The 23,690-nt window shown below is 38.4% G+C and overlaps 1 protein-coding gene across 1 annotated transcript in view; it reads left to right on the plus strand.

Annotated features, from left to right (window-relative positions):
- The window catches only part of LOC150076579 (putative receptor-type tyrosine-protein phosphatase mosPTP-1), a 995,686-nt gene that overhangs the window by 507,206 nt on the left and 464,790 nt on the right, over positions 1 to 23,690 (plus strand). The window contains exons 4-5 of the mRNA XM_090387917.1: positions 8,251 to 8,432; positions 12,128 to 12,312. Of these exons, the coding sequence (XP_090244043.1) occupies positions 8,251 to 8,432; positions 12,128 to 12,312 (367 nt within the window). The remainder of the gene's footprint in view (positions 1 to 8,250; positions 8,433 to 12,127; positions 12,313 to 23,690) is intronic.

Consider the following 23,690-nt stretch of genomic DNA (forward strand, 5'->3'; position numbering starts at 1 on the left):
GTTAGGGGAACTGTTCATATTTTACGATCATCCGCGCTTCCTATCTTGAACAAACTAACAGAAAAGTTTATGATAGTGGCGGCGGCGGGAAGGGCAAGCGATGTAATGTCCATTCATTACTACACGAGCCCCCCCCCACCCCGCCTTTTCGAGAAGAAATTTACCGAAGACGCTTCGAGCGCATTTCTTAAGCCTTAAAATTTTAAATCTCCCAGGCAAGGAAGAAAAGAACAATAGATGGCGCTGTACTCTGCCCTAATAAAGACTCCCGGTCTACCAAACAAAAGGCCGCCGTATAGGTGACCACGCGAAATCAGGCATGCAAATTGGCGTTCCGGCATTCTCCGCATTTCCTGCGGAAAAAAAACTGAACGACGTTCTTTTCCGCAGCATATTCGGCGACGGCTACTTTTACTACCTCCCTAACGCAGCTTGGACCTCCATTAATCGCCCCGTTCGCCGAGAGTCTCGTGAGCGGTAATGTAAATTGCCACTCGACGCCAGACGCTGAACCATTAAAATCTGGAAAGGGGCCGCTGTTTCTGATGTAACGCGCTCCCTGTACTCGAAACCTTTCCTCCCCCAAATCTATCCCCCGTTCTTAATAGGTGAGCTCGTCGAGTGGAATGTTTACTGGGAGAGTACGTGTGTGGGGGTGTGCGTGCGCGTGCTGGGGTTTTAATTTTATAGTCGGAACATGGGAAAGGCGTAAAGTACACGTTTGCGTTTAAATGTTGTCCGAGAGTAGTCAACGTAAAACAGCTAGTAATACCGGCAACTGAAATTACGTAAACTGTCATATCAATGTGTACAGTCTTGTTTGGTTTTACGCAGCGTGTGAAAACCAATTATGTAAGTTCTGTTGGAAGTATCCTAAAAGTTCCAAAGAGCTAAACAACAGAGGGGACTGACACGAAGGCATCTACTCCTCTATCTTATTATAAGCTAGAGAAAATATACATTCACACTCCCGCCTAAAAGTTTGGAATCACAGCATATGAATGACAACAGTTTATTTTATTTTTTTAAGTTAGCTACGACGATGTAAAGTTTAATATAAAAAAACAAACAACACGCTACAAAATATTTTATGAATTTTTATTAAGTATTTAAAAAGTTACAGCAAAACAAAATTTCGAAATTGTTAATATTAACTGTACTGGTTTTTCATCAAAATATCCTCCACGAGATTTCATCACTGCCTTACACAGACAGGGCACCTAGCGGATTAGTTTTATAACTGAGTCTTGGCTTTGATTATTTCAAGCGATCTACAAGGTTGCCCATAAATTTTTTGAAGATGGGCAGACTTCGCCGATGGTCTTGATCAGGGATTCACAAAGTGCTGCCCGCGAGATTTGTGAACCCTGATCATTATGTTCTTATGGCGTTGTTTTTATGATGTTCTGTATAAATGTAAAGAAAATATTTTGTAACAGTTGTGTTTAAGGATAATAAATTCTTGAATAAGTTATTTGGACTTTGTAATTTCTTAAAAAAAAAAAAAAAAATTCCACTTTCCAATTCTGCTGGAAATTTGTCTCCCGAAATTGTTCAAAAAAGAGTCTCTCCTCTCCTAAAAACAGGATTTGGTTTTTTGTTAACAAATCACTGCAGGCCCATTCCAATCCCTGCCGTTTTTATAGGTATAGTCCCAGTGCATGTATACTTCTTAAATGTATCGGATTCAGCTTGGGGATTTTTCTTAATGTAAGTTTATAATGTATTCTGTAATGGTGACCAACGACATTCACCCCAGCAATTTCAGACTATAATCTACGAAATTATTACCAATGTCGTCTAGTGAGATTTTCTGTTTGTCTATCCACTAAAAGTGGACCACCCCGGGACGGCTATGTGCTAGGAGGGTGCGTTATTTACACAAGTACAGCGAGTTTCGAGTAGAGTACGTGCAGGCTAGACCAGAGATATTTACTCAGGACTCGCTTATCTACGAAAGCGTTGAAGTAATACACAAAGTTTGAAATTTATATACATACTCTTAAATTATACAAAATTATGATTTCTTCTCGCCTTCTTTGGTCCAAAGATTAAAGATGGTGCAGTTGGGACATCAACTCGTCCGTCCCATTAAAAGCCATGTGGATATTTCTTGCAGCCATCAGATGCCTCTGCAAATATATTGCAGCAATTAGATATCTTTGGCTGCAATGTATCACTAGTTTTCCATACCTGATTTTTTGATTGGCCATATAATTAGCGTCGCTTCCGTGGCCAGGAGCAGCAGTGCGTAGCATACGCTTCTTGATTAGACCGGGGTTCGAGCCCGTGTCCACCAAATACGGAGAATGCGAAAAGGTGAGAGAATGTCCACCGCATATCCCCGGAGCAATATGGCCTTAGTTGCTAATGCTCCTAAAAAAAAAAAAAAACTAAATAACATAATTAGCACGTCAATCCTTGATGGTACTAAAGTTCATATACTAAAATGAAGAAATTCTAAAAAGGTTGATTTCCAAAAGGCTTTTTACATTTGAAGATTCCTTAGAGATAGCTTCGTATTCATTCAAAAGTGTCCCGCTTAAAATAGCAGCGCTCGAATTTCTCTTCCATGATTTACGACCGTTTTTCATTTCGTTCTCTGCCTCAGTAATTACTCTTCACCTCAGATGCCCTACTTTTATGAATATCATTAGGCTCGTGCACCTGTGACCTTCCCTGCTTTTTTCCCTCCCCTTCTCTCTTTCTCTCGCCTATTCACGATGGTCGAGACACATATGACGGCCCTGAAGTACTCTAATGGTCTCCATCCATCGTGGAAATGTGACAGTTCGGATTTCATCCTCTTTGTTACCTCGTGGTGTTTTCATTAAAACTGAGTGGCGTTTTTCACTCGGCTACTATATACATTTGCACAGGTAATAAGTACGTTTTAAAAGCGTCATTTGTTCGATGGTTTTATTAAAACGTAGTTTGCCCAAATGGAACTAGCTAATTACATGAAGATGCCATCTAACGTTCGGCAATCAAAGTGATGAATTTCTTATTATAATAAAAACAAAAATATCCCTTTCTAATAACAGCGAAATATCATTTGTGATATCTTTGGTATTAATGGTGCTTCGCATTTGGCGAGTTAAAAAAAAACGAACTATCAGTAATGCTTGCAATTAGTACTACAAGAGGTAGCAGTTACGAGCAAGGTCTTTTTTACGTTGTGTCCTGGAAGCAGTAATGAAGTTTGATGTAAAACTTAAAATGTCAGTAATACAATAACTTCAAGGTGCAAAGAGTCAATAAGTATGAATTTTTTGTTTTTTCATTTAGTGTAGATTAAAATGGAGGTTTGGGTATGAATTATATCTTACAAAAAGGAATCGTATCAACAAAAGAAAGCGTTTTATATCTCTTAAAATCCACAAGATTCTCTCAGCAAAGTGCCTAATCAGAATGACAAGAATCTCCCAATAAAATGGTTGAATTAGATAAAATCAAACTCGTCATCCAACTTGGAAGAACAGCTCCCGATTCAGAATCAGGAGATGTTCAAATCACACCTCTGATAGTTCTTAAAAAAAGAAACATACCACAAAAAGTGGAACACTTCATCACATGAAACGTTTTAAAAAAGAAGAGAATCATCTCAACTCAAAGTTTAGCCGTATGAAAAATGTCTAACTTCTTCACAGCATGACCAAGTCTCAGGACGGAAGCAAGCAATTCTAACACCACCACAAAACTCACTTTACGCAGTTGCACTTATAAACATAACCATGTGTATCTTGAAATACATTATAGCCAAGTCCTGCCGATTGATCAACTAGTAAACAAAAATATAGCATGGCAGAACCAACTACGCCGCCACACCAGTTAAGGCCCGATGGCATTCCAAGTTTATTGATTCTTTAATGCAGATTATCAGCATCTGCATTTCCCATCACGTCCCTTAAAACGAAAATTTCGGGATCAATCTTGATACCCAAATAAACCAGCAGCAATAACAAAATATATAGCTATTTCATCAAAAGTTATTCAAATATTTGGAGAGATTGGATCTAACTTAAATCCAAATCTCCCAAAAGATATTGACATCTTTTGAACAGATTTTGGTTTAAATTAGGATCCATTTTGTCCCATTATCTGGTGACGAAATGGCTTCAACATAAACAATGTGAAAAATAAAGATACTGTTCTGTATTCTCAGGTAACAGAATAAAATAAAGATTTTTTTTTTTTTTTTTTGTTGTTGTTGTTGTTAGCGCATCGGTTTCTGTGTCCATAATGCACCTCCCAAACCCGCGACTTTTGGGTTGCCAGGCCAGCACTTTACCCACCTGGCTAGCCCGGTCGGCGAGAAGAAATTATTAAACATGAAATTAGTCAATGTTTATTTTATAATGATAAATTAATTTATATTTTAAAATTAAAAAGTGATTATTAAACTGCCAGTGGTTTTGAAGCTCACATATATTGTCTTCACAAAGAATCACACTGGTATTGCGCTCCTTTCAAATATTCTGTGAACGGATAATCTACCAATTATTTAAAAGATCAGAAATGGCTAAATTGTATTAACCTTTTAGCGAAAAGATGCGCCCACTGCACGGCTTTCAAAGAATTGCAGTAACAGAGAATATCGTTGCGAAGGCAAAATTTGGTTTACCGCGAGTAAAACCCAGTGCCGGATTAAGTACGGGCTGACAGGACCTTGCCCGGGGCGCTAAAATATCGGCCCTGTTGGTATCATTAATCCCATTGGAGCCATAGAAGTTCTTAATTTTACTTAAGTTGCATCGTTTATGTGTAGCAAAATATGCGTTATTTTGGCTTATTATACAGTATTTGCCGTTAGTATAATTTATTTTATAAACAGTACAGTCACTGGAATTTTATATTGCGCTATAAAGAAAACAAACGATATAATACGAAGTTTTTCGGTAGCGATATTTTTTTCAGCTATTCTATCGCATCGATTTAGTGATATTGATTAATATCCTGACTTCATTTAATAGTATATACCAATACCATCATTAAAAATTATTTATTTTTCCACTGGCATTATATTAAACACCAAAGCGATAATACTGGAGCCATTCGTTGAACTTACTTCGTTTTATAAAAGGAAAAACGATCAATACCACTGATCAATTGTAACCCATCTCAAATTCTCCTCGATATTGTATTGTATCGGCTTATTGGTATTTCAGCTTCATATTAACTGCATATATACTGAATGCCAACTTTATTTATGCCATTATTTTGTTAGTAGCTGTTGTTTTCGTGTCCTCTTAGATTTCGTGTCCCACAGAAATGAATCTTCCTGAGCATTGACTGGCTTTATTCTATCTAGGAGTTCACAGTTAGCCAATATCCTGCTTGTCGCCTTTGGTACTGTTTATCCTGGACTAATTGACTCCAACAAGTGAATTCGTGATAATCATACGCTGTTTGTTTAAGCTACTGTCTCCTTTCTGCGAATACACTATTTGCAGAATGGAGACAATTTTAGGCACGATAGCGTATATACTTAATGCGCCTATTATCTTCACCATATCTGTCTGTCCGTCTGCATATAGTAACTCGGCTTCTAGTGGATGGATTTTCATTAATTTTTATATTTGGCTCGTTTGGAACGATTTGTGGAGCTGTCCGAAATTTCTAAAATAGGATCAATAGAAATCCGTCAATTATCATTTAATTTTTTTTATATATATATATACATATACGACAGGCTATCCATTAACCGTATACGGAATTGCAGGAAAGATGGTTGTAGGGTTTTAGAAGCATCAGCGACTGAGGCCATATTGCTCCTAGTATACCGTCTGTAAATTGTGTGTTCTGAGGTCGATTTTGTTTGCTGGACGAAAAACCAGTTTTCGGGAGAAAAAGCCATGCTATCCTCGCCTGAGGTCAACTAACTCATCAACGTTGTGAAAAAGATCTACATAGAAATTCCTCCCATCATTAACGGAACTCGAATCAGGTCTTTTCTACTCTGTGTGTAGAGGACGGTAACACTAGAAGAAAAAAAAAAAGTCACCGTGCAGTCATCCAATATTTCAGAAGAAAGGGAATATAACGTCAAAGACAATTCATGAAGATATTATTAGAACAATGGGGAAGATGCCCCTTCCTATTCCATGGTTAAGAAGTGGACAGCAGAATTTAAACGAGGGAAGGAGAGCTTTGAATATGACTACTGTGGAAGATCTGCAATGTCAAACTCCAGAAGTTGTTGGCAGCGTGCGCGATCTGGTGATGTATGTTTCCATGCCCTCATAGAAGTCTTTTCTTTTTGCCTTTTTTGTTACAAATCATTAACATTACGTTTTGATAATGCTCCTGAAATGTAACGTACTGCATACATTAACTTGTTTTAACACACAAGTGCAGCCGGTGAACTGATTGGACACTGAGTAGATCGTTTTACATATCCAAAACTTTCATGGTCCTAATAAGGTGGCCAAGGAGTGTATAATTCTACATTTCAATAGTAATACATACAATTTGGTTTGTTCTTTTTACATAGAACATTATATTTATCAACAATATTATAATAAATGTACGTTATTTGTTAGGTACCGTTTTATACATACATAAAGTATAAAAAAGAAAAGAAATTAGAAAAGGGAGAGAAAAAAAATGAAAAAAAGAATTTTCACGGATTAGGGCTATCGATAATCAGCAGAGAAACCCAACGACTATGAAGAATATTAGTTTAATGATAAGACCAATTGGAAGAAGTCAGAGAGAGAAATAGAAAGTAAGAGGTGAAGTAAAATTAATTTCTGGACCAAAGTAATAGACAAAATGATATAATACTAAGTACAACCTTGGTTTCACTTTTCAATAACCAATCATTGAGATTGTCATCTTTACTTGAAATACACACACAAGTTTTCACTATCAATTATTCCAGCTTTCACTTGGAAAAAAAAAAAAAACTCTTTTCGAAACAATTTCACATCAATATGCTTAAAGTTTTGCATGTAAAACATGAAATGTTGCATGCACTACAAGACGAACGAGTTTGATGGTTGTTATTATGAGCGTTGTTAATGTTAATTTTCCTTATCTCGGAAAGTAAGTGATTTGTGTTGCTGCACGAAAACCAGTTTTTAAAATTAAGCAATTTAAAAAATATGTCGTGCAGATATGAAGACCTTCGAGTAAGAGTGGCGGTTTAACTATGACAAATTGTCGATCTGGAGACGCTCCACGAAAGGAGTGCGCAAAGATAAATAAATAACCTATCAGGATCCACGCATGTTTAAATAATGCAGCCGCTCTACAATTACTTAGGCTCGGAAGAATGAAGGAGGAAATTTTTCTTTACTTAATATGCTCATTGATTTTACGCTAATACTAAAAGAATATTCATTTTTAACGCACACACTCAAAACGAAGTTCTGCAGATCGTATTTAATGTGTATTGTGCTGCTTAGAGTTCTGTTCTGTTATACGAGATCTAAAAAAAACAAAACGTGGTCAGATTCAATTGTAAATACAGTGGGTTCCCTTCTTACCCAGCTCTCGTTTAAGAAACTTTCCAGCTTGAAGTCCTCTTTCTTATCTCGGAAAGAGGACTTTAAATAGAAGCGGTTTGGTTAAAGGAGATCGCCGCTGTAGTTAGCAGATATCAGGCAAAAGGAGTAAGGTTCTTCTCGAGGGGGTCTTTCTAATGAGAGACCACGTAGTCCCGAAAAAGGCTGTCATGAACTATCTGTTTGAAAGTATACTGCAATACCGGGGCAAATCGTTGCAAAGGCAAGTTTGTTCTGCTGTGAGAATTAAGACAATTGCATTATCAATGCAGTTTAAATTCTTCCGGCTATCTATATGATATTAAAGGAGCGAAGAGTAAGAAGAATAAAGAAATTAGGAGCCATAATTTATCATAGTTTACGGCTCTCAAAAAGCAGTAGATTCAATCTGATTCACAGAAAAACTTGATTTTATTAAACCAAAAAGTTTCAAACTCTGAAAACTTTTTTTTAAAATATTTTACGTAATAATTCCCAATATCTAAATTAAAAGGGCAATATTTCTGAATTCCTTATTAAATTCTGTCCTGAAGCCAGAATGTGGTTTCTGCAGGACTACAAAGAATTATTTTTCAGACGTTAAGTACTACAATTAGAATTAATTTTAAATTTTCTGTAGTTAAAAATATTAAGTTTTAAAAGCTTTTTAAAAGTTAAAATATTCAATGTAATAAAATATGATATTTCGTTTGTTTCCACTTTGTTCCTTTTTAACGTAATTATCTTTACATTTTGATTACAGAGTGGGAGAGAAAGGCGATTGGGATACTTCGAACAGAATTATGACTTCGGATAACCGCACCAGTTACCAGGTTATTGGACTACAGCCGTACACAGTGTATTCATTCAGAGTGGTTGCTGTGAATGCCATCGGATCGAGCACGCCGAGTAAAGAGTCATATTATATGGTGACTCTTCGAGAGGGTAAGTTCCTCTAATTTCTTACATAGTCTTTCACTCAATTAAAGTAAATTGGAACCACACAGTGAGATATCCGATAATCCGACATCTCATTGCAGGTGTGAATTTTGGCCGAGTTCGCAATTTGACTTGACTACACGATTGAAGTCGAGCCTCACCCGTAAAGAAAAAAAAAAAAAAAAAAAATACATAAAAATGAAATAAAATAAGATACTTCCTTAGTTTTCTATTTTATCTACTCGTTCAACTGTGAATTTTAAAAACAAAATGGATGATTATGAGATATAAGGAAGAAATAAGTAAAAAACAAAAATCGAAAAAGCAAATTATATTGATAATTTTATCCTTTATTTCTCATTTTCTATTTCATATTCTTTTCCTTTAGTAAAACTGATTACTTTAATACATAAACGAAGGAAACGAAGTTTCCCTTCGTTTATGTATTAAAGTAATCAGTTTTTTTGAATAGACCTGATGACAAAATTCGAAATTTGATTCAAAACTGTCATCTGTATATGAGTAATAGTTACCCTCACTGGCCCAAAAGTTTAGAAAAACTTATTATAGTAGGGCCACTTTTTGTCCAATTTACAGCCCGTACTTAGGCGTGTAGCTTCAGATTTTACCATTCTTCCTCCAGGTTATTTGTCGCCTGCGGTCGGTAGAGAACGGCGAAGCTGAACTGCTCTTACCAACATATCCTAGACTTCTCATTTGGATTCATATCTGGAGAATTAAGCGGCCAGAGTAGATGTTTGAATTCTAAGAAATGTTCCTCAAACCATTCAGATCAAACTACTTTCATGGTGAACAATTGCGTTGTCGTGTTGAGAAAAATCCATCGCAATTTGGCTAAAAATGAAGCATTGCTGGGTGAAGTTCGTCCGATACAACATCAAGATATTCATTGGTGGTAATACGACCTTCTAACAGTATGAGTGGACCAGTCCGTATCAATAGAACACCACACCACGATAATATCTTCAGCCACTAGACTGGACACGAGACAGTCTGTATGCATGGCTTCCTGAATAACGCCACAATGTCATTGATGGAAAAAAAAGTTCAAATCAAGACTCATTAGACCACATGATCATTTTCCACAATTCCAATGTCCAGTCTCGGCATTAGGGGAACCATTCCTGTCGAACTCTTCGATAAATGATTACCAAATCCCAATTGTTCAAAACCGCCGCATAATTCGATTGAAAAAATGTCTTTCCTTGGATAAATTGAATATTCAGTCATTTACTGCACACTGGATCTTCTATTCATGGAGTACCACTTTCTGCCGCACTTCCTTTTAGAGCTGCATCCTCCTTTCTTCTTGCACTCATTGTATACTTTTGAGATGGTTGCTTTCGATAAGGATTTCTCAGTTGTAGCATCTGCTAAACGTGCTCCACCGATACCACCTTTCTGAAAATCGGAAAGATCACCTGTCTCACCCTACGATCTGATCGACTAAGAAGAAGCCTCAGGAAAGCGTTCAGTATTTATCTGATAACCAAGGAACTCATTATCGTACCATGCGACAACCTACATTTGCAGGCGCCAATTTCAAAAGGTTTATCATTTTTTTTGACCAGTGAGTGTATAACTAATTATAATAATAACTATTACTTCTTTACCGATGGTGTTTATACTAAAGTATAGGGTGCAGGAGAAACAGGAATATAAAAACATTTTGATGTATTACTTTAATACATCAAAATGTCACATTCTCTTGGCACAAAGGATGTTTTACTTGAAAAAGTAAAACATGTTTTGTGCCAAGCTAATTACCAGAAAATAAAGGACTCTTTAATCGGGGATGCAGGAACATTTGTTGATACAAGCACGTTGCACTTCTTTTGCCTGGGATATTACAGTCCATGGACTAAAAATCCAAAATGCAAAAATGCTCTGAATGTAGATTATCAGCATAAGTGGGTTGAATTTTAGTTTCGCTAACTAACGGTTATTTTATTTAATTTCTTGTATTTGCGCTTGTGCCACAGCTCCTTAAACTTGGGACTCCGAGTTTATGAAGTTGGTGTTTTAAGTTTCTTTCTTTGTTTAATCCACCATCACTTCGCATTTCTTAAATTCCAGGGAGTCTACACTTTTGCCTCTTACTTATTTTAAAATGCGATAAACGCTATTCCTGTTCTGCCATCAACTGTCGGAGGCTGCTTCAGCTCACTGCTCTTAAAAATAATCATAAAAATTTCGCGCTTCATAAATGTCAGTTTGGCGCAGTTCTGGACGCACGCACTGCCGCTTTCTTATATTCAATCTTTCCCTTTTGCAGAACTTCTTACACTTCATATCGCTATTGATTTCGCCTCTCATATTTATAAACACACGCGTACATACAAAAGCACGAATACCCGCTATAAATCTAAAAGCAACTCGTGTATCGATCTTAAGAAAACATTTCGTTTCTTCCTAAAATTATTAGGAACTTCCAGCTGTTGAAATTCGCTAGTAGTTGACCGTGTGTAAATGTGCTGCCATCTAACAGCAAGAGAAGAAACTACATTATTGTTCGCTATATTATTAGTGAACAATATTGTAGTTTTTTTAATAACACTGTATATGGAATAACCTAAAATTAAAATGCGTGCCAAGTAGGATACCGAATAACCACGCTACGACGAAATAGCGCAATACAGCGCGTGATAATGATACACTCGAGTTTATCAGAACAGGCGAGTATCTGTAAGATACAATCGCGTCTTAGTGAATGAGATTTGTATAGAACTGATATTTTATCCCCACCACGGTAGTGTTGGTAGCGAAATATCAATTTCTGTTTAGACTGCAAAAGCTTTCATTTGCAAACAGTTATCCGCCATGTTGTTTCTGTCGCAGGTCTGTTTGATTTTAATCACCTTTCAAAATTTCTTTCTGAAACAGTCAATATACAAGACGATGGAAGTTCTTTTAATTTACGATTTTTAATTAGTTACGCGACCTTTCATCGGATGTTTTTTCATCCACTGGGTTTATTATAAATAAATAATCTTTATTGCGCTTAAAAGATAGGATACAATATATTCATCACGGCGTGTTGCCACGTTTTAATCTGATTTTATACATTTGACACGTATGTCTCTTTTATTCAAGGTGGCCACTTGTAATTCTACAGTACCAGAACCTTGAATAAAACAGACAAATCATTAGTGCTGCACTTGGTAAATCAAGCCTTTATTTGCGGTAATATTGTTAGATGTTTCCTGCGATTTTTTTGCAGAATCTCCAAAACATTTAAACATTTCCTTTGAGGTTCTTTTTCATCTGTTGAAACAAGGAGCCGCAGGAAGCAAAGTCGGAAGGGGTGTGAGCACGCGCATTTGGTTCTAGTATACGAGTACTGCTCGCATCATTTTCCACTTCGAGGGGAAATAATACGACATCAGCCAAATAAAAAAAAAAAATAAATAAATAAAAACCTCCACCCACCTCATGTGTCTAATTCTTCCTTAAAGTTATTCTATCTATTCACTCCCAACAACATCAGTTGATTGTTTCGGCAATCGATTACTCTCTGGCTGAAAACAAATTTTTGCACATCCATCCTTTTTTCATTCTCCACGTGTGTTGTTCGCCAAAGAGTACAACACACACATTAAAATGTGGTTTATTTAGATATATAAATTAATATTTAAAGCAGTGTAATTAAACTGCTCCATTATTATTATTCATTCTTTCAGTTCCCGATGGCAAGCCAAATATAACTACAGCGTATAACACGAGTAGTACTTCAATATACCTCCAGTGGGCACCACCTCCCAGACACACCATCCACGGAGAATTTCTGGGCTACCGCATCGCCTATCGACCTCGCGAAAAAACAAGAGGTGAAAGAGAAATTATTCTTCGTGATCCTGACATAAGGGTAAGTCTAATTTTTTTTCTCCACTAAGACGTCCTTTACAAAGCAAATGATATATTGCTGTTACACTCGACAATGTAGAAATAAGTACGTTAGACAAAATTGCCTGACCAGGGTGTAACAACCCCTGACGTGCTGGGTCCTCACGGAAAGTATTCACCTCTTGCCGGACGTGCCTCTTTTTTCCCCTAAAGTTAACAAAGGGAAGTGCACGATCGTGTCATCTCAGGTTTCTTTTAAACTTCATTAGGATAAAGTATTCCTGAAATGGAGCAAAATAACCCCCAAGTGCGACTCCATATTCAGAAAATCGAGGAAAAGGTTTGCCTCGATTCTTATCACACTTGAAATTCTTGTATTGCTATCAGCCCTGTAGATTATGAGTTAAGATGAAGCTTTCTAATCCGAAGATTTAAGTTTTCACCTTAAATTCGTTTTTATTTGTTTATCATATTTGGGTATAGTTAATATAATGAAACAGTAAACTCATATCTCTATGCCAATGATCTGTCCGTTACTTGCAGTTCACAGAATATGAACTTCATTGAAAGGAAACTACAAATCTTACTTAACACACTACTTTTAATGGTTGAAGGATTTTTCGTTGTTTTTACGAGACTGTATAGAGGCCTGCCTTCGCTTGTATACGAAATAAGTTATGAACTGATAATTTGACCGCAGTAGCCCTTGTCATCTGCTGGGGATTCCCCATATATGGGAATATGCAACGCATCTTCATTTGGGATATTATTCTTGCATTCCCCATATTGTATTGGGAGTTCATTGTCGCACAATGACCTGCCATTGTGCCCGTACAACGCCTGCACCCTTCGTTCACCACGAAAGAGGTTCAAATCCTTGCATAACCTTCAAAGATTATGCAAGGATGTTCCTTGCATAATCTTTTACAGTTCTGTCGACAGGAGAACTGTTGACCTTTCGAAATAACTCTTTGCAAACCTTAGTGGCAATCGACAATATATGCCGTTTCCGATATGGAAGTACCCGACGCACAAGCTCCTACAATCATGCTCTTTTAAAAAACTCCTTGATATCTTTACTTCGTCCCATAACTGCTACTTTATCACTTTGACTTGAACGACCAGATTCAAATTACCACTGCCCTACAGTAGGAAGTCGTTCCGGTTTTTATACTATGCCTCATAGTCCATTATGAGTGTTCATATTCAGTGATCACTGAGTGTAATTTCCATTTCTCTGACAATGGGGCTCCTTTTGAGATCAGGGTTAACTGCCGTTCGGAATTCTAGAGTGTTGTCTGAAACAATTTCTTAAGAATAAGTGACGGCAACAGAACACAATGACAGAGTCGTATAGCAGCACAACGACGACTAAACGGCAAATAATTTTGAGCTAAAATCAGAATCGCAAAGTGTCCAAATCAGCCAATCACAGAACTCGACCGGACAATCATGCAGGGGGAAGAGGTACCCATGCTCTGGAGTTCAGCCTTATAATGTACCTGCATGTTATTAAACGGTAATATTCTGTTACGAATGAAATGAAACGGTAATGAAATTATAAATATAAACATGCTTTTCAATTAGATGAATTTGGAAATTCTCAGGGGAAATTAAAAAGTTAAACGAAATAATTTCCTAACTGTGATTAATTTGAAAATAAATATGCATATCTGAAAATAATGTAAGCACTATAATGTTCTTGCTTATTATTCTGGTTAGAATTCGAAAATCTTTATTAAAAGCAGTTTTAGCGAATGAGTGTTTTATTTGATTACTAAACAGACAATATCAACGTGCACGAGATAAAGTTCTGAATTCAGATAACATACCATTACGAAGACAAATCTTTCCTAATGAAGATTCAGTCTTCAAGTACAGTTCGAGAAAGTGGTCATTAGCTGTTCACAGTATGGAAATTTTCGTCCACCTCGCGACACCGAAGTAAATGTGATGTCACTCGTAAGTTTAAAGACAGGCACCTCTTCTTCCAGTAAAAGCTACAATCGCTTCTCAACAGATACTGTTTTTGTCCACAAACTTCTACCACAACTTCACGAATACACTTGTGGAGTGTACTGCTCCGCTCTTGAACACTGTTGCGATAATTTCACTGATTGCTTTCAATTCTGAAAGTTTTTTTTCTCCCCTAATCGGATCCAATGTTCAACCTCACGGACTGCATTTGAAATTTCACAAGACTAACACTTACGCAATGAAAGATAGCGCATTCGTTTCGCTGAGGGGTAGGCTCCACAGCCGATACCCCCACCGATTGTAATTTCAAACAACTCTACAACCAAAAGCAGCACATTAGCAACTACGGCATTGTATCAACCTGCATTTTGTGAACCGGTAAATATTTTCAAACGACGCAATTTCAAATAGATTACCATTTAAATTACAGGCATAGGTTAAAATTCAGAAAACGCCCAGCGGTATCGTGTTCTAAATTTTTCGTTGGCCACGGTTCGTACCGCGGCCAACGAACAGTTGAAATGGTGGACACGATAGCTAATCCCCTCTTGTCGCGTGACAAGTCACAAAAAATCATGGCAAAAAACACTGATACAACTAAACTAACAAAAAACCGTTACAATTACAAAAAAAAAAAAAAAAAAAAAACAATAACCAAATAAAGAAAGCTTCTTACAGATTACTGCTAATATTCCAAACGATAAAACTTTAGAATTAACCACTCGCCGTGGCCAACGAACGGTTTTAGTTTGAATCCCTTCAGAAATCGCGTAAAAACATAACCTTTTTTTACTAAACAAAAATGAAAGCCGATTAAAAACATGACCCCTCCTAAAAGTGGCTTTTCCCTTCTAATTAGAACTATTTTTCTCAGTTCACGTCCTTCAAGCAACCTTCTGTTCGTCACGTAACACGAGGAGTACCGAATACTAAATTTCAGCCTTCCAAATTGCCAAATCATACAATCACTGCAACTGAAAAATTCAAATCGTCAAGAAATCAAACACCAACAAAACAATTACCTGATCAGTTAAAAGCTCTTAACCACTGTCCTCGCCTGCCAGCTTGCGAATTTCATTTAAGCAATAATACAACAGGTTCAAGTCGCTACTGCCCGAATAACTCCGCCTCCACATATATTCTGCGAGGTAAGTGTAAGGGACCATCTACACTTCTCCATGACAACTGCCGTTTAATAGCACTCCATGTACCTCAATCTGTTGGAGTTAGCGCAATTTTCAGGATAGCTTCACACATCACTCTCTTGCGAACTTCCTTTTCTAAAAGACACATTTTAGCGGTCACTCGCTCCATTAGGGTTGAACAAACACAAGGAAGCAAAGAAATCACGGCAGCAACGAATAAACCAAACCAACTAAGCAAAAACTCATTCCAGCAGCACAAAAAAAAAATCCACATGAAACTATGGCAAAGACGAACTTACCGCTGAACTCACAAGCATACTACCAAATAATCAAAATGGCAAATAACACAAACCGCGCAATTCCCAATAATCAGCCAATCACACAACGACAGACATCAAAAACATCACATGACCTTCGTTCAACAAGCCACATTTCTGTGTAACGTACTTTTCACTCATTGCCGCAAACGAGGTAGCAATGGTTGAAGGGAGGGACGAACTCATAAGTTAAAATGAAAGCCTATCAAGAAACCCACACTCTTCTTGCTTGAATCCGTCCCGAATTAAGGGCCTACACTAACAAATATTTTCTTCAATAAAATGAAAATCTATTTAAAAAAACCCGACACTTCTTTCATGTGACATTGTGTTCACACGTAACCTTAAGTGGTCACATATCACGCGTAGGGGAGGTGCAATCACGTAAAGCCCTCAATTCCTAGACCACGCGCACTGGCTAGCAAATTACGTCGTTCACTTCGAGAGAACCAATCATATCCTCCACTTCGACTGTTCGTTTGCAACGCCCAGGGGTACCATATTCTGAATTTCAGCCCAGACGTTTTTCGTCTAACCCATAATGGACGACATACATTATACTCCCCCAAGCATGCCGCAACATGTAGCTTGTCTGAGACACCAGCGATCAGCTTTGGCGGTCTTCCTCTAGCCCTCCTACCCAAAGGTTTCCATTTCAATGGTTAAAAATACATTATGCCTGCACAAAGATGTGTGAGAATAAGAAAAATTTGTTAATTTTTACTGGAATATGTCTGTTTTCTCATTTCTGTTTCAATAACAGATCATTTGTGTAGGAAGTTTTAAATTTTCAGTTTAGAGGTTAAAAAAAAAAAAAAAAAAAAAAAAAAATAGGTTCTTACTTTCAAATCTATTGCAATACAGTTAACAGAGCCACTTAATCCCAAACCATCAAAAATAGCTGTGAATTCCTTTGCTCAAAAGTTGACGTCATTCTGTGGCGATATAGTTAACAGAGCTGTTAAATCTCCCTAAGACACGTTGGGAATTCTACGTGTGGCATGCATTGGGGAGTGTCAGGTCATGCCTTATGAGTTAAACGAAAAATGTCTGCGAGTTTTAATTTAAATGATAATCTGGAATTGCATCCTTTGAAAATATTTACTGTTTCACAAAACACAGGTTAACAATGCCACAGTTGCTAATTTGCTGCTATTGATTGTAGAGCTGTTTGAAATTGCAATCGGTGGAGTTATGCTGTGCAGCCTAACCGCTCAGCTAAACGCACGTGTTATCTTTCATTGTGTAAGTGTTAGTCTTGTGAAATTTCAAATGGAGTCCGTGCAGTTGAACAGTGGATCCGATTAGAGGAAAAAGCTTTCGGAATTGAAGGCAATTAGTGAAAATATCGCAATAGTGTTCAATCCCAGGACAGGATGGGCATCCTATCTTGGGGTTGACCGTGGCAGTGGAGTTTCCCAGTGAAGGGGCCACCCGGGTTTGAGGGAGGAGGAAATGGACGAGTGAGAGAACGATCAAACCAGGTGATAGGAATGAAGGCTCATAGTGAAAGGGATCCCCGTTTGCTTATCATTCCCACCACTAGTCAGGGTTAAGTCCTGCTGACCACTCTCTGCGTCCCACACCACGCCGTCTGCTTGGGTATCTGCTTAAGTAATCAGGGGGCCATGCTGGCCTATCTGCCAACCATTTCAATTCCGGGGGGAAGACAGGTAATTTCTTCTATTCATGATCCCTGTTCATTTTCTACTCTCATTCTGGTTTTGTAGTTTTTTTTCTTACATTTTACACTAATTTTATACTTTTTTTTTTTCCTAACATTTTCTGTGCTTAAACTAATAACTAGATTTAATAAACAAACTTAAAGGGAAGGGACAAAAATTAAGGGTTAATAAATACGAAGTTAAACACATATGTGTTGTTTACAGTACTTTCACAGGCATACTCTCATTCATTCTTCTGACTATCTTATTTGTTCGGCTCTTTCTTACTGGTCCGCACTCTTCAGGCATTCCAATTTACTATTATTTTCAGTTGCGATGCAGCCACAGGTCATGCAGGCCGGGGGAAGGATTGTTGTGTGTGTGTGTGTTGGTGTTAGTCTTTGGGATAATTTGTGTTAGAATGTTTAAGCCAATTCCATTTATTCCTTCACTCAGAAAAATTTACCACAACACACACATTCTCTCTTCTTCCCTGACTAGATCACTCTCTTTCACCAAATCACATTCGTTCCCTTTTACTACAACTCCTATTTCATTCAGCGCCCAGCATATTTACTCAGTCTTTCGTACTCTTTTATTCATTCATTCAAATTGCCTCCCTCCCCTACATGATCGCAGCGTTATTGATGACATCCACGAAATAATTATACAGCATAATCCTTGTAACCCGTCACATATCACGTGTAAGGGAGGAGCAATCACTTAAAGTCCCTTACTTCGTAGGCCATGCGCACTTATGTCTGCTTACAGGAGACATATTTAACACGTGAGGTGTCGCCCTCGATAAAAAAAATTATACTCTCTTTCAGCAAGACAGACCTGTTTCAAATAATGTTCACGGATGGGGAAGCCATACTCATAGATTCCCTTGAGTTGCCAGGTGAATAGCGATTGGCATTACTCTGACACTTGTTTCTGTCTACCTACCGCCCAGTCATCCATGTTCCCTTCATGAATTTTAAGATCTTATTCTGCCATTACCCCTTTCTGTTTATTGGGCGAGTTCAATGGACACCACCCACTGCAGGGATCTCAGAATGCAGACGGACGAAGACAACTCATTGAAATGCTCATCGACAGATAAAATCTAACCATATTAAATACTGGCTCACCAACTTACATCCATCTTCCAATGGGAAACAGCCTCAGCAATAGATCTCATAACTTCAGCAAACCGCATAAAAGAGAAATTTTCCAAGGCAGATTGGGCAAAATACACTTTCATGTAACCTTGAAATGTAACTTTCATGTAACTTTGATGCGATGATCTGATTGTCTTCGACAATCAGATCATCGCATCTCATCCAATTGACGCAGTTACCAACCACATTACAAAACACATCCTAGCAGCTGCACCTACCGCAATCCCACAATCACAGTCAAGCGTCAGTAGAACCATAAATTCTTGGCAGAACGAGGATTATAAGAATGTCAAGAATGAAAAAATCGTGTGTGGAATCTATTTCGCAAACATGCCACTACCGTCAGTCTTATAAACTACAAGATACTTAGAGCCAAGGCTCCCCACATAATTAGAAGAAAGCAAAAAGCGACTCTTGAATTCGATTCGCAACTGCAATTAATAAAAATACAGACATCAGAATATTATGGAGAAAAATTTCCTCCGTTATCCTCTCCACTTTTCAAGTGGAATGGGCAGGAGCTGTCTACTCCTGCAGATATTGCCAATGCCCTTGACTAGAGTAGGCACTCTGAAGCTTTATTCAAAATATCAAACTTTGCAGATATTCCTGCCACAGTAACTCCGCATGCCACCCTAAATACCTCTAAAGGCATGCTCTCTGAATGAGACTTAATAAGCGTTTCTGAAGAGGAATTAATCCAAGAGCTACAAGGCCAAAACGTTGTACAGGCAAAGATACAAAGGGTACTAGGAAAGGTTTGCAATACAGCTTTGTTTATTTAATTTTTTCAAAGTAATTTCCTCTACATTCAATACACCTCTCCATCCTCCGAAACCAATCTTTAAACCAGTTCTGCCAAGTTTCACTAGGGAGTAAAGCACACTCGTTGTCCCAAACCCGTAGAAGGTCCTCATCACTGGAAAACCGCCTCCCTTTTAGCTTCATTTTCACATGCGGGAACAGTGCAAAGTCGCAGGGAGCAAGGTCTGGACTGTAGGGAGGGTGCTCGAGAAGTTTCAGTCCTGTCGTGGTCAAATATTCGGTGCAGGCTTTGGCGCGGTGAGCTGCAGCATTATCGTGATTGAGGTACCAGGTGTCCATTCTTGACTTTGGCCGCAGGTTCTTCATAGATCCAATGACTTTAGGCAGGCATTGTTCAGTATACCACTTAGCTGTGACTGTCTTCTGCGTGTCCAAAACGACACGTTCCACAATTCCACTCGATTTGAAAAATACAGCTATCATTTTCTTCTTTACAGATCGGGATTTTCTGACAATTACGGGTGTGTCGTCATCATCAAAGACCCAAACTTTGTTTTGAGCCTTGGTCGGCAGATCGTAATAGTACAGCCAAGTCTCGTCACCTGTCACGATGTTGTTCACATACCGAGATTGTCCCTTATCAAACTTTTTTAACATCTCCCGGCACCAAGTCACACGTCGTGTCATCTGCTCTTCAGTCAGTTGATGCGGCACCCAGAGAGAACAAAGTTTCTTCACGTGCAAATGATCTTGCAGAATCGAACGAATTGCTGGTGCATTTAGGCCCAAAGTATCCTCTATCTGTTAGTAGGTCACTCGCCTGTTTTCGTCAAGCATTTTCCTCACAGCAGTAACGTTTTCCTCCGTAACTGACGTTCGTGGCCTTCCCGGCCTCTCAGAATCCTCCAGAGTGAAATTTCCCCTTTGGAATTCTCTATACCACCTGAATATCGTTGTACGATGTGGACAATCATCATCTAGTGCAAGAGTCATTTCTTCTAAGCACTGGTCTATGGTTAAACCACGCACGAAATTATACCGCAAAACTGTCCTTATCTCATTTCGTGACCACGATGCCATCGCAAGCACTTTACACTCTCACTACTAATGAATAACTGAGCCCATCGACTTGGCGCGGCGGCTACTATGCACGTATGAACATGTCTCAACATGCAGCAACAAGCAGCTTTCTGTGATTCATTGTTGCGTCATATTGCAAAACTTTCCTAGTACCCTTTGTAATTAAAATCAAGGTGAACTGATTCTGACACAGTGTTATACTGACCTTTTCAACACCAACCCTGCCAGCTACAGTTAAGGCTGAATATCTGAACTGCCATATGTGACCTTACATCCCTAATCCTCTCAGGTGCTTCAAGTGCCAAAAACTTGGCCATGCTCAAACAGTGTGTAGAGGGGTTTCAGTGTGCCCCAACTGCGGATCCAAAGAACACACCCAGACAGACTGCACAGAACAAACACCAGTATGCCCAAATTGTAAGGGTAGCCATCCAGCTTGCTCAAAAGTCTGTGAAACACGGAAAACAGGAAAGAAGATACAAAAGTACAAAACAGAAAACAAAGTGACTTACCAAGAAGCAAGGAAACAAGTTTGTGCAGTGGCGTTTTAAGGATAGTTGGGGCCCATAGGCAAATTATATTTGGGGCCCCCCCAAAAAAAAATAATAATAAAAAAAAGAATAAAAAATAAATAAAAGTTAGGTGGCAAATAAATGAAATTTTGTACTTTTGAATTTTTTGCTTAAATTTTCGCTTAAATTAATCAAGATTTTTATGATGTTTACTGAAAACAATCTATTTTAGAACACTATAGGAAAATGTCTGGCGCCTAGGCACGTGCCTCACTGCCTTAATGGGTAATCCGCCACAGACAATACCAAAACTCTCATATGCAGCTGCAACACAGAAATATAAATCGGAAGGAACTCAAACTAAAGTGTCTATACCAGCACCTACATCCATTTCCGACTGGGCTCGGGCTGTTCTAGTGAGTCCCCAGGAGTACCCTAAAGAACATGTAAAAGACCAAGAAAATAATACCCCAGTCACCGTACCACCAACTATTACTCCATCACATTTAGATACTGAGAGTCTGAGAAATCGAAAACCACAAAAGATTCTTAACCGCACATATGGAAACCGATGACACCACTAACAATGATGAAACTGTCTTAGTAATACATGCCGAGGAAGACATGGATACGCCACGACCCACTTTCCTGAGAAAAAAATAAATAAATAAAATCGGAACGCTATAAACAGATCGCCTCTAAAAAACAGTCAGAATCACCTTCTACTTCAAAAGATAAATAATAGATCAGTTGATTCAATGGAATTGTGGAGGTCTTCGTAGCAACATTGACGATATTCATGATTCGAAAAATCAACATCACCAGTAGGCATCTGTCTACAAGAAGCGAACCTCTCTCCCCAAGTGACACTTTCAGTTAAAAACTATACACTGTACAAGCACGACAGGATCACTACCCATAGTTCACATGGTGCTGTGACTATATTGATTGACAATAAAATCCTTTCCAGACATATTCCTCTACAAAGTCCTTTAGAAGTAGGTGCAGTACGCCTTGGAATAACGGTTACTCTAGTATCAATATACATCTCACCAAATCAGATCTATTCTCTAACTGATCTAGATGATCTCATCATACAACTACCCTTTCCTTTCTGTGTGTTGGGTGATTTTAATGCCCATCACTAGTTATGGGGATCTTTACAGACAGACAACTGGGGACGCATAATGGAGGATTTTCTTGTGAAACATAATTTCACACTGCTTAATACAGGCTGTCATACCTATTTCCATTTTCCAAAAGCTCACCTCTGCTATAGATCTGTCAATATGCTCGCCTACGTTATTCCCCGATATCGATTGGAGAGTTTCAGCCAACCGTCGATTGTCATCAATTGTCGATCAATTCGGCTCTGCAGAGATTGTACAGGGCTCAAGGGATAGAATTTTTCCCAGCCCGGTCTGTGCTTGTTAACAGGAGAGACTGCTTCCACAGGGATGGGATACACTTAAATAGAAAGGTGGAAGAATATTCGCTGATGCTATCGAGGCAGAGTTAGGTGGGTCGGCAAACTGTTAGTTTGGGGGGGATACACGGACTAATAGATTAACAGTAGCCGCTGGCAGAGGTAAAAGTGATTCTTGCACTACTTCTATTGAAATGCAATTGAGCAGCAGCCTGGAAAGCAAGGCAATGGGAATTTACAGGACTGCTGGGAGTCGTAGTGGAACAAGTAAATAAATGGGTTGTGTTAGGGTAACTAAGAGTAGAACCAGGTGCAAGTATACTTGTATGTACACAAGTATACTTGCACCTGTTTGCTAGGACAATGCTAGGACTATAGTTAATAAATTTGATTAGATTAAAGTGCTAATCAAGATATCAAAGGCAAATATTGTTGGGATATCAGAGACGTGGGGTCTCACAGACATAAGTAATGCAGAATTGGAATTTGGGGAGTACAATGTTTACAGAAAAGATAGACAGGATAGGAAGGGAGAAAGGGTTATGCTGGTAAGAAACACATAAAATCAAAGGAAGTGTGTCCAATTGATTTTGGTGGACAATGCAATGTCAAGTCTGTTTGGTGTGACATAAGCACTGGGAAATGAAAAATGAGAGTGGGTGTGTGTGTGTGTTCTAGGCCTAATGAATCTGATGAGTACAATGAGCAATTGTGCAGATAAATAGAGCGGGCCAGTAAATCAGAGAGTCTTATAATGGGGGATTTTAATTTCCCAGATATTGAGTGGAATTTGTGGGTTGGTCACTCACACACTAGCAAGGCTTTTGTGGATTTATTGGATGATTGTTTTCTACATCAGCATGTTCGGGGGGCAACTAGAGGGAGTAGCACTCTTGATCTGATTATCAGTAGTGATTTTTCAAGCATTTCAATCTGCAGATAAAGGAACCACTAGGTGGCAGCGATCACAGTGTGCTGAAGTGGGATTTACTCAAAGGTAACTACCATCAAGGTTAAAGGGAAGGGTTTATGTTTTCGTAAAGGTGACTACGGTGGTCTGCGACAGTATTTAAATTCCATACCGTGGGACCAACTGATGATGTTACCAACAGAAAATTCAAAATGGGAAGCATTCAAAGAATTAATCTTGGAAGCTACAAGGCTTTTCATACCAACAAAGAAATATTGTTCAGGATTTAGGCCTAAATGGATGTCACATGAACTAATTAGACATGTGACAGAGAAGGAAAATGCACATGATACATATAAATTAACATGTGACACAGAAGCCTATGATAGATATAAGCTGGTTTGTAACCAAGTTACAAACCAGGTACAAAGGATGCAAAGA

Source organism: Mastigoproctus giganteus, chromosome 13, assembly GCF_048544385.1.
Source record: "Mastigoproctus giganteus isolate SK-2022 chromosome 13, ASM4854438v1, whole genome shotgun sequence".
Lineage (NCBI taxonomy): Eukaryota > Metazoa > Arthropoda > Arachnida > Uropygi > Thelyphonidae > Mastigoproctus > Mastigoproctus giganteus.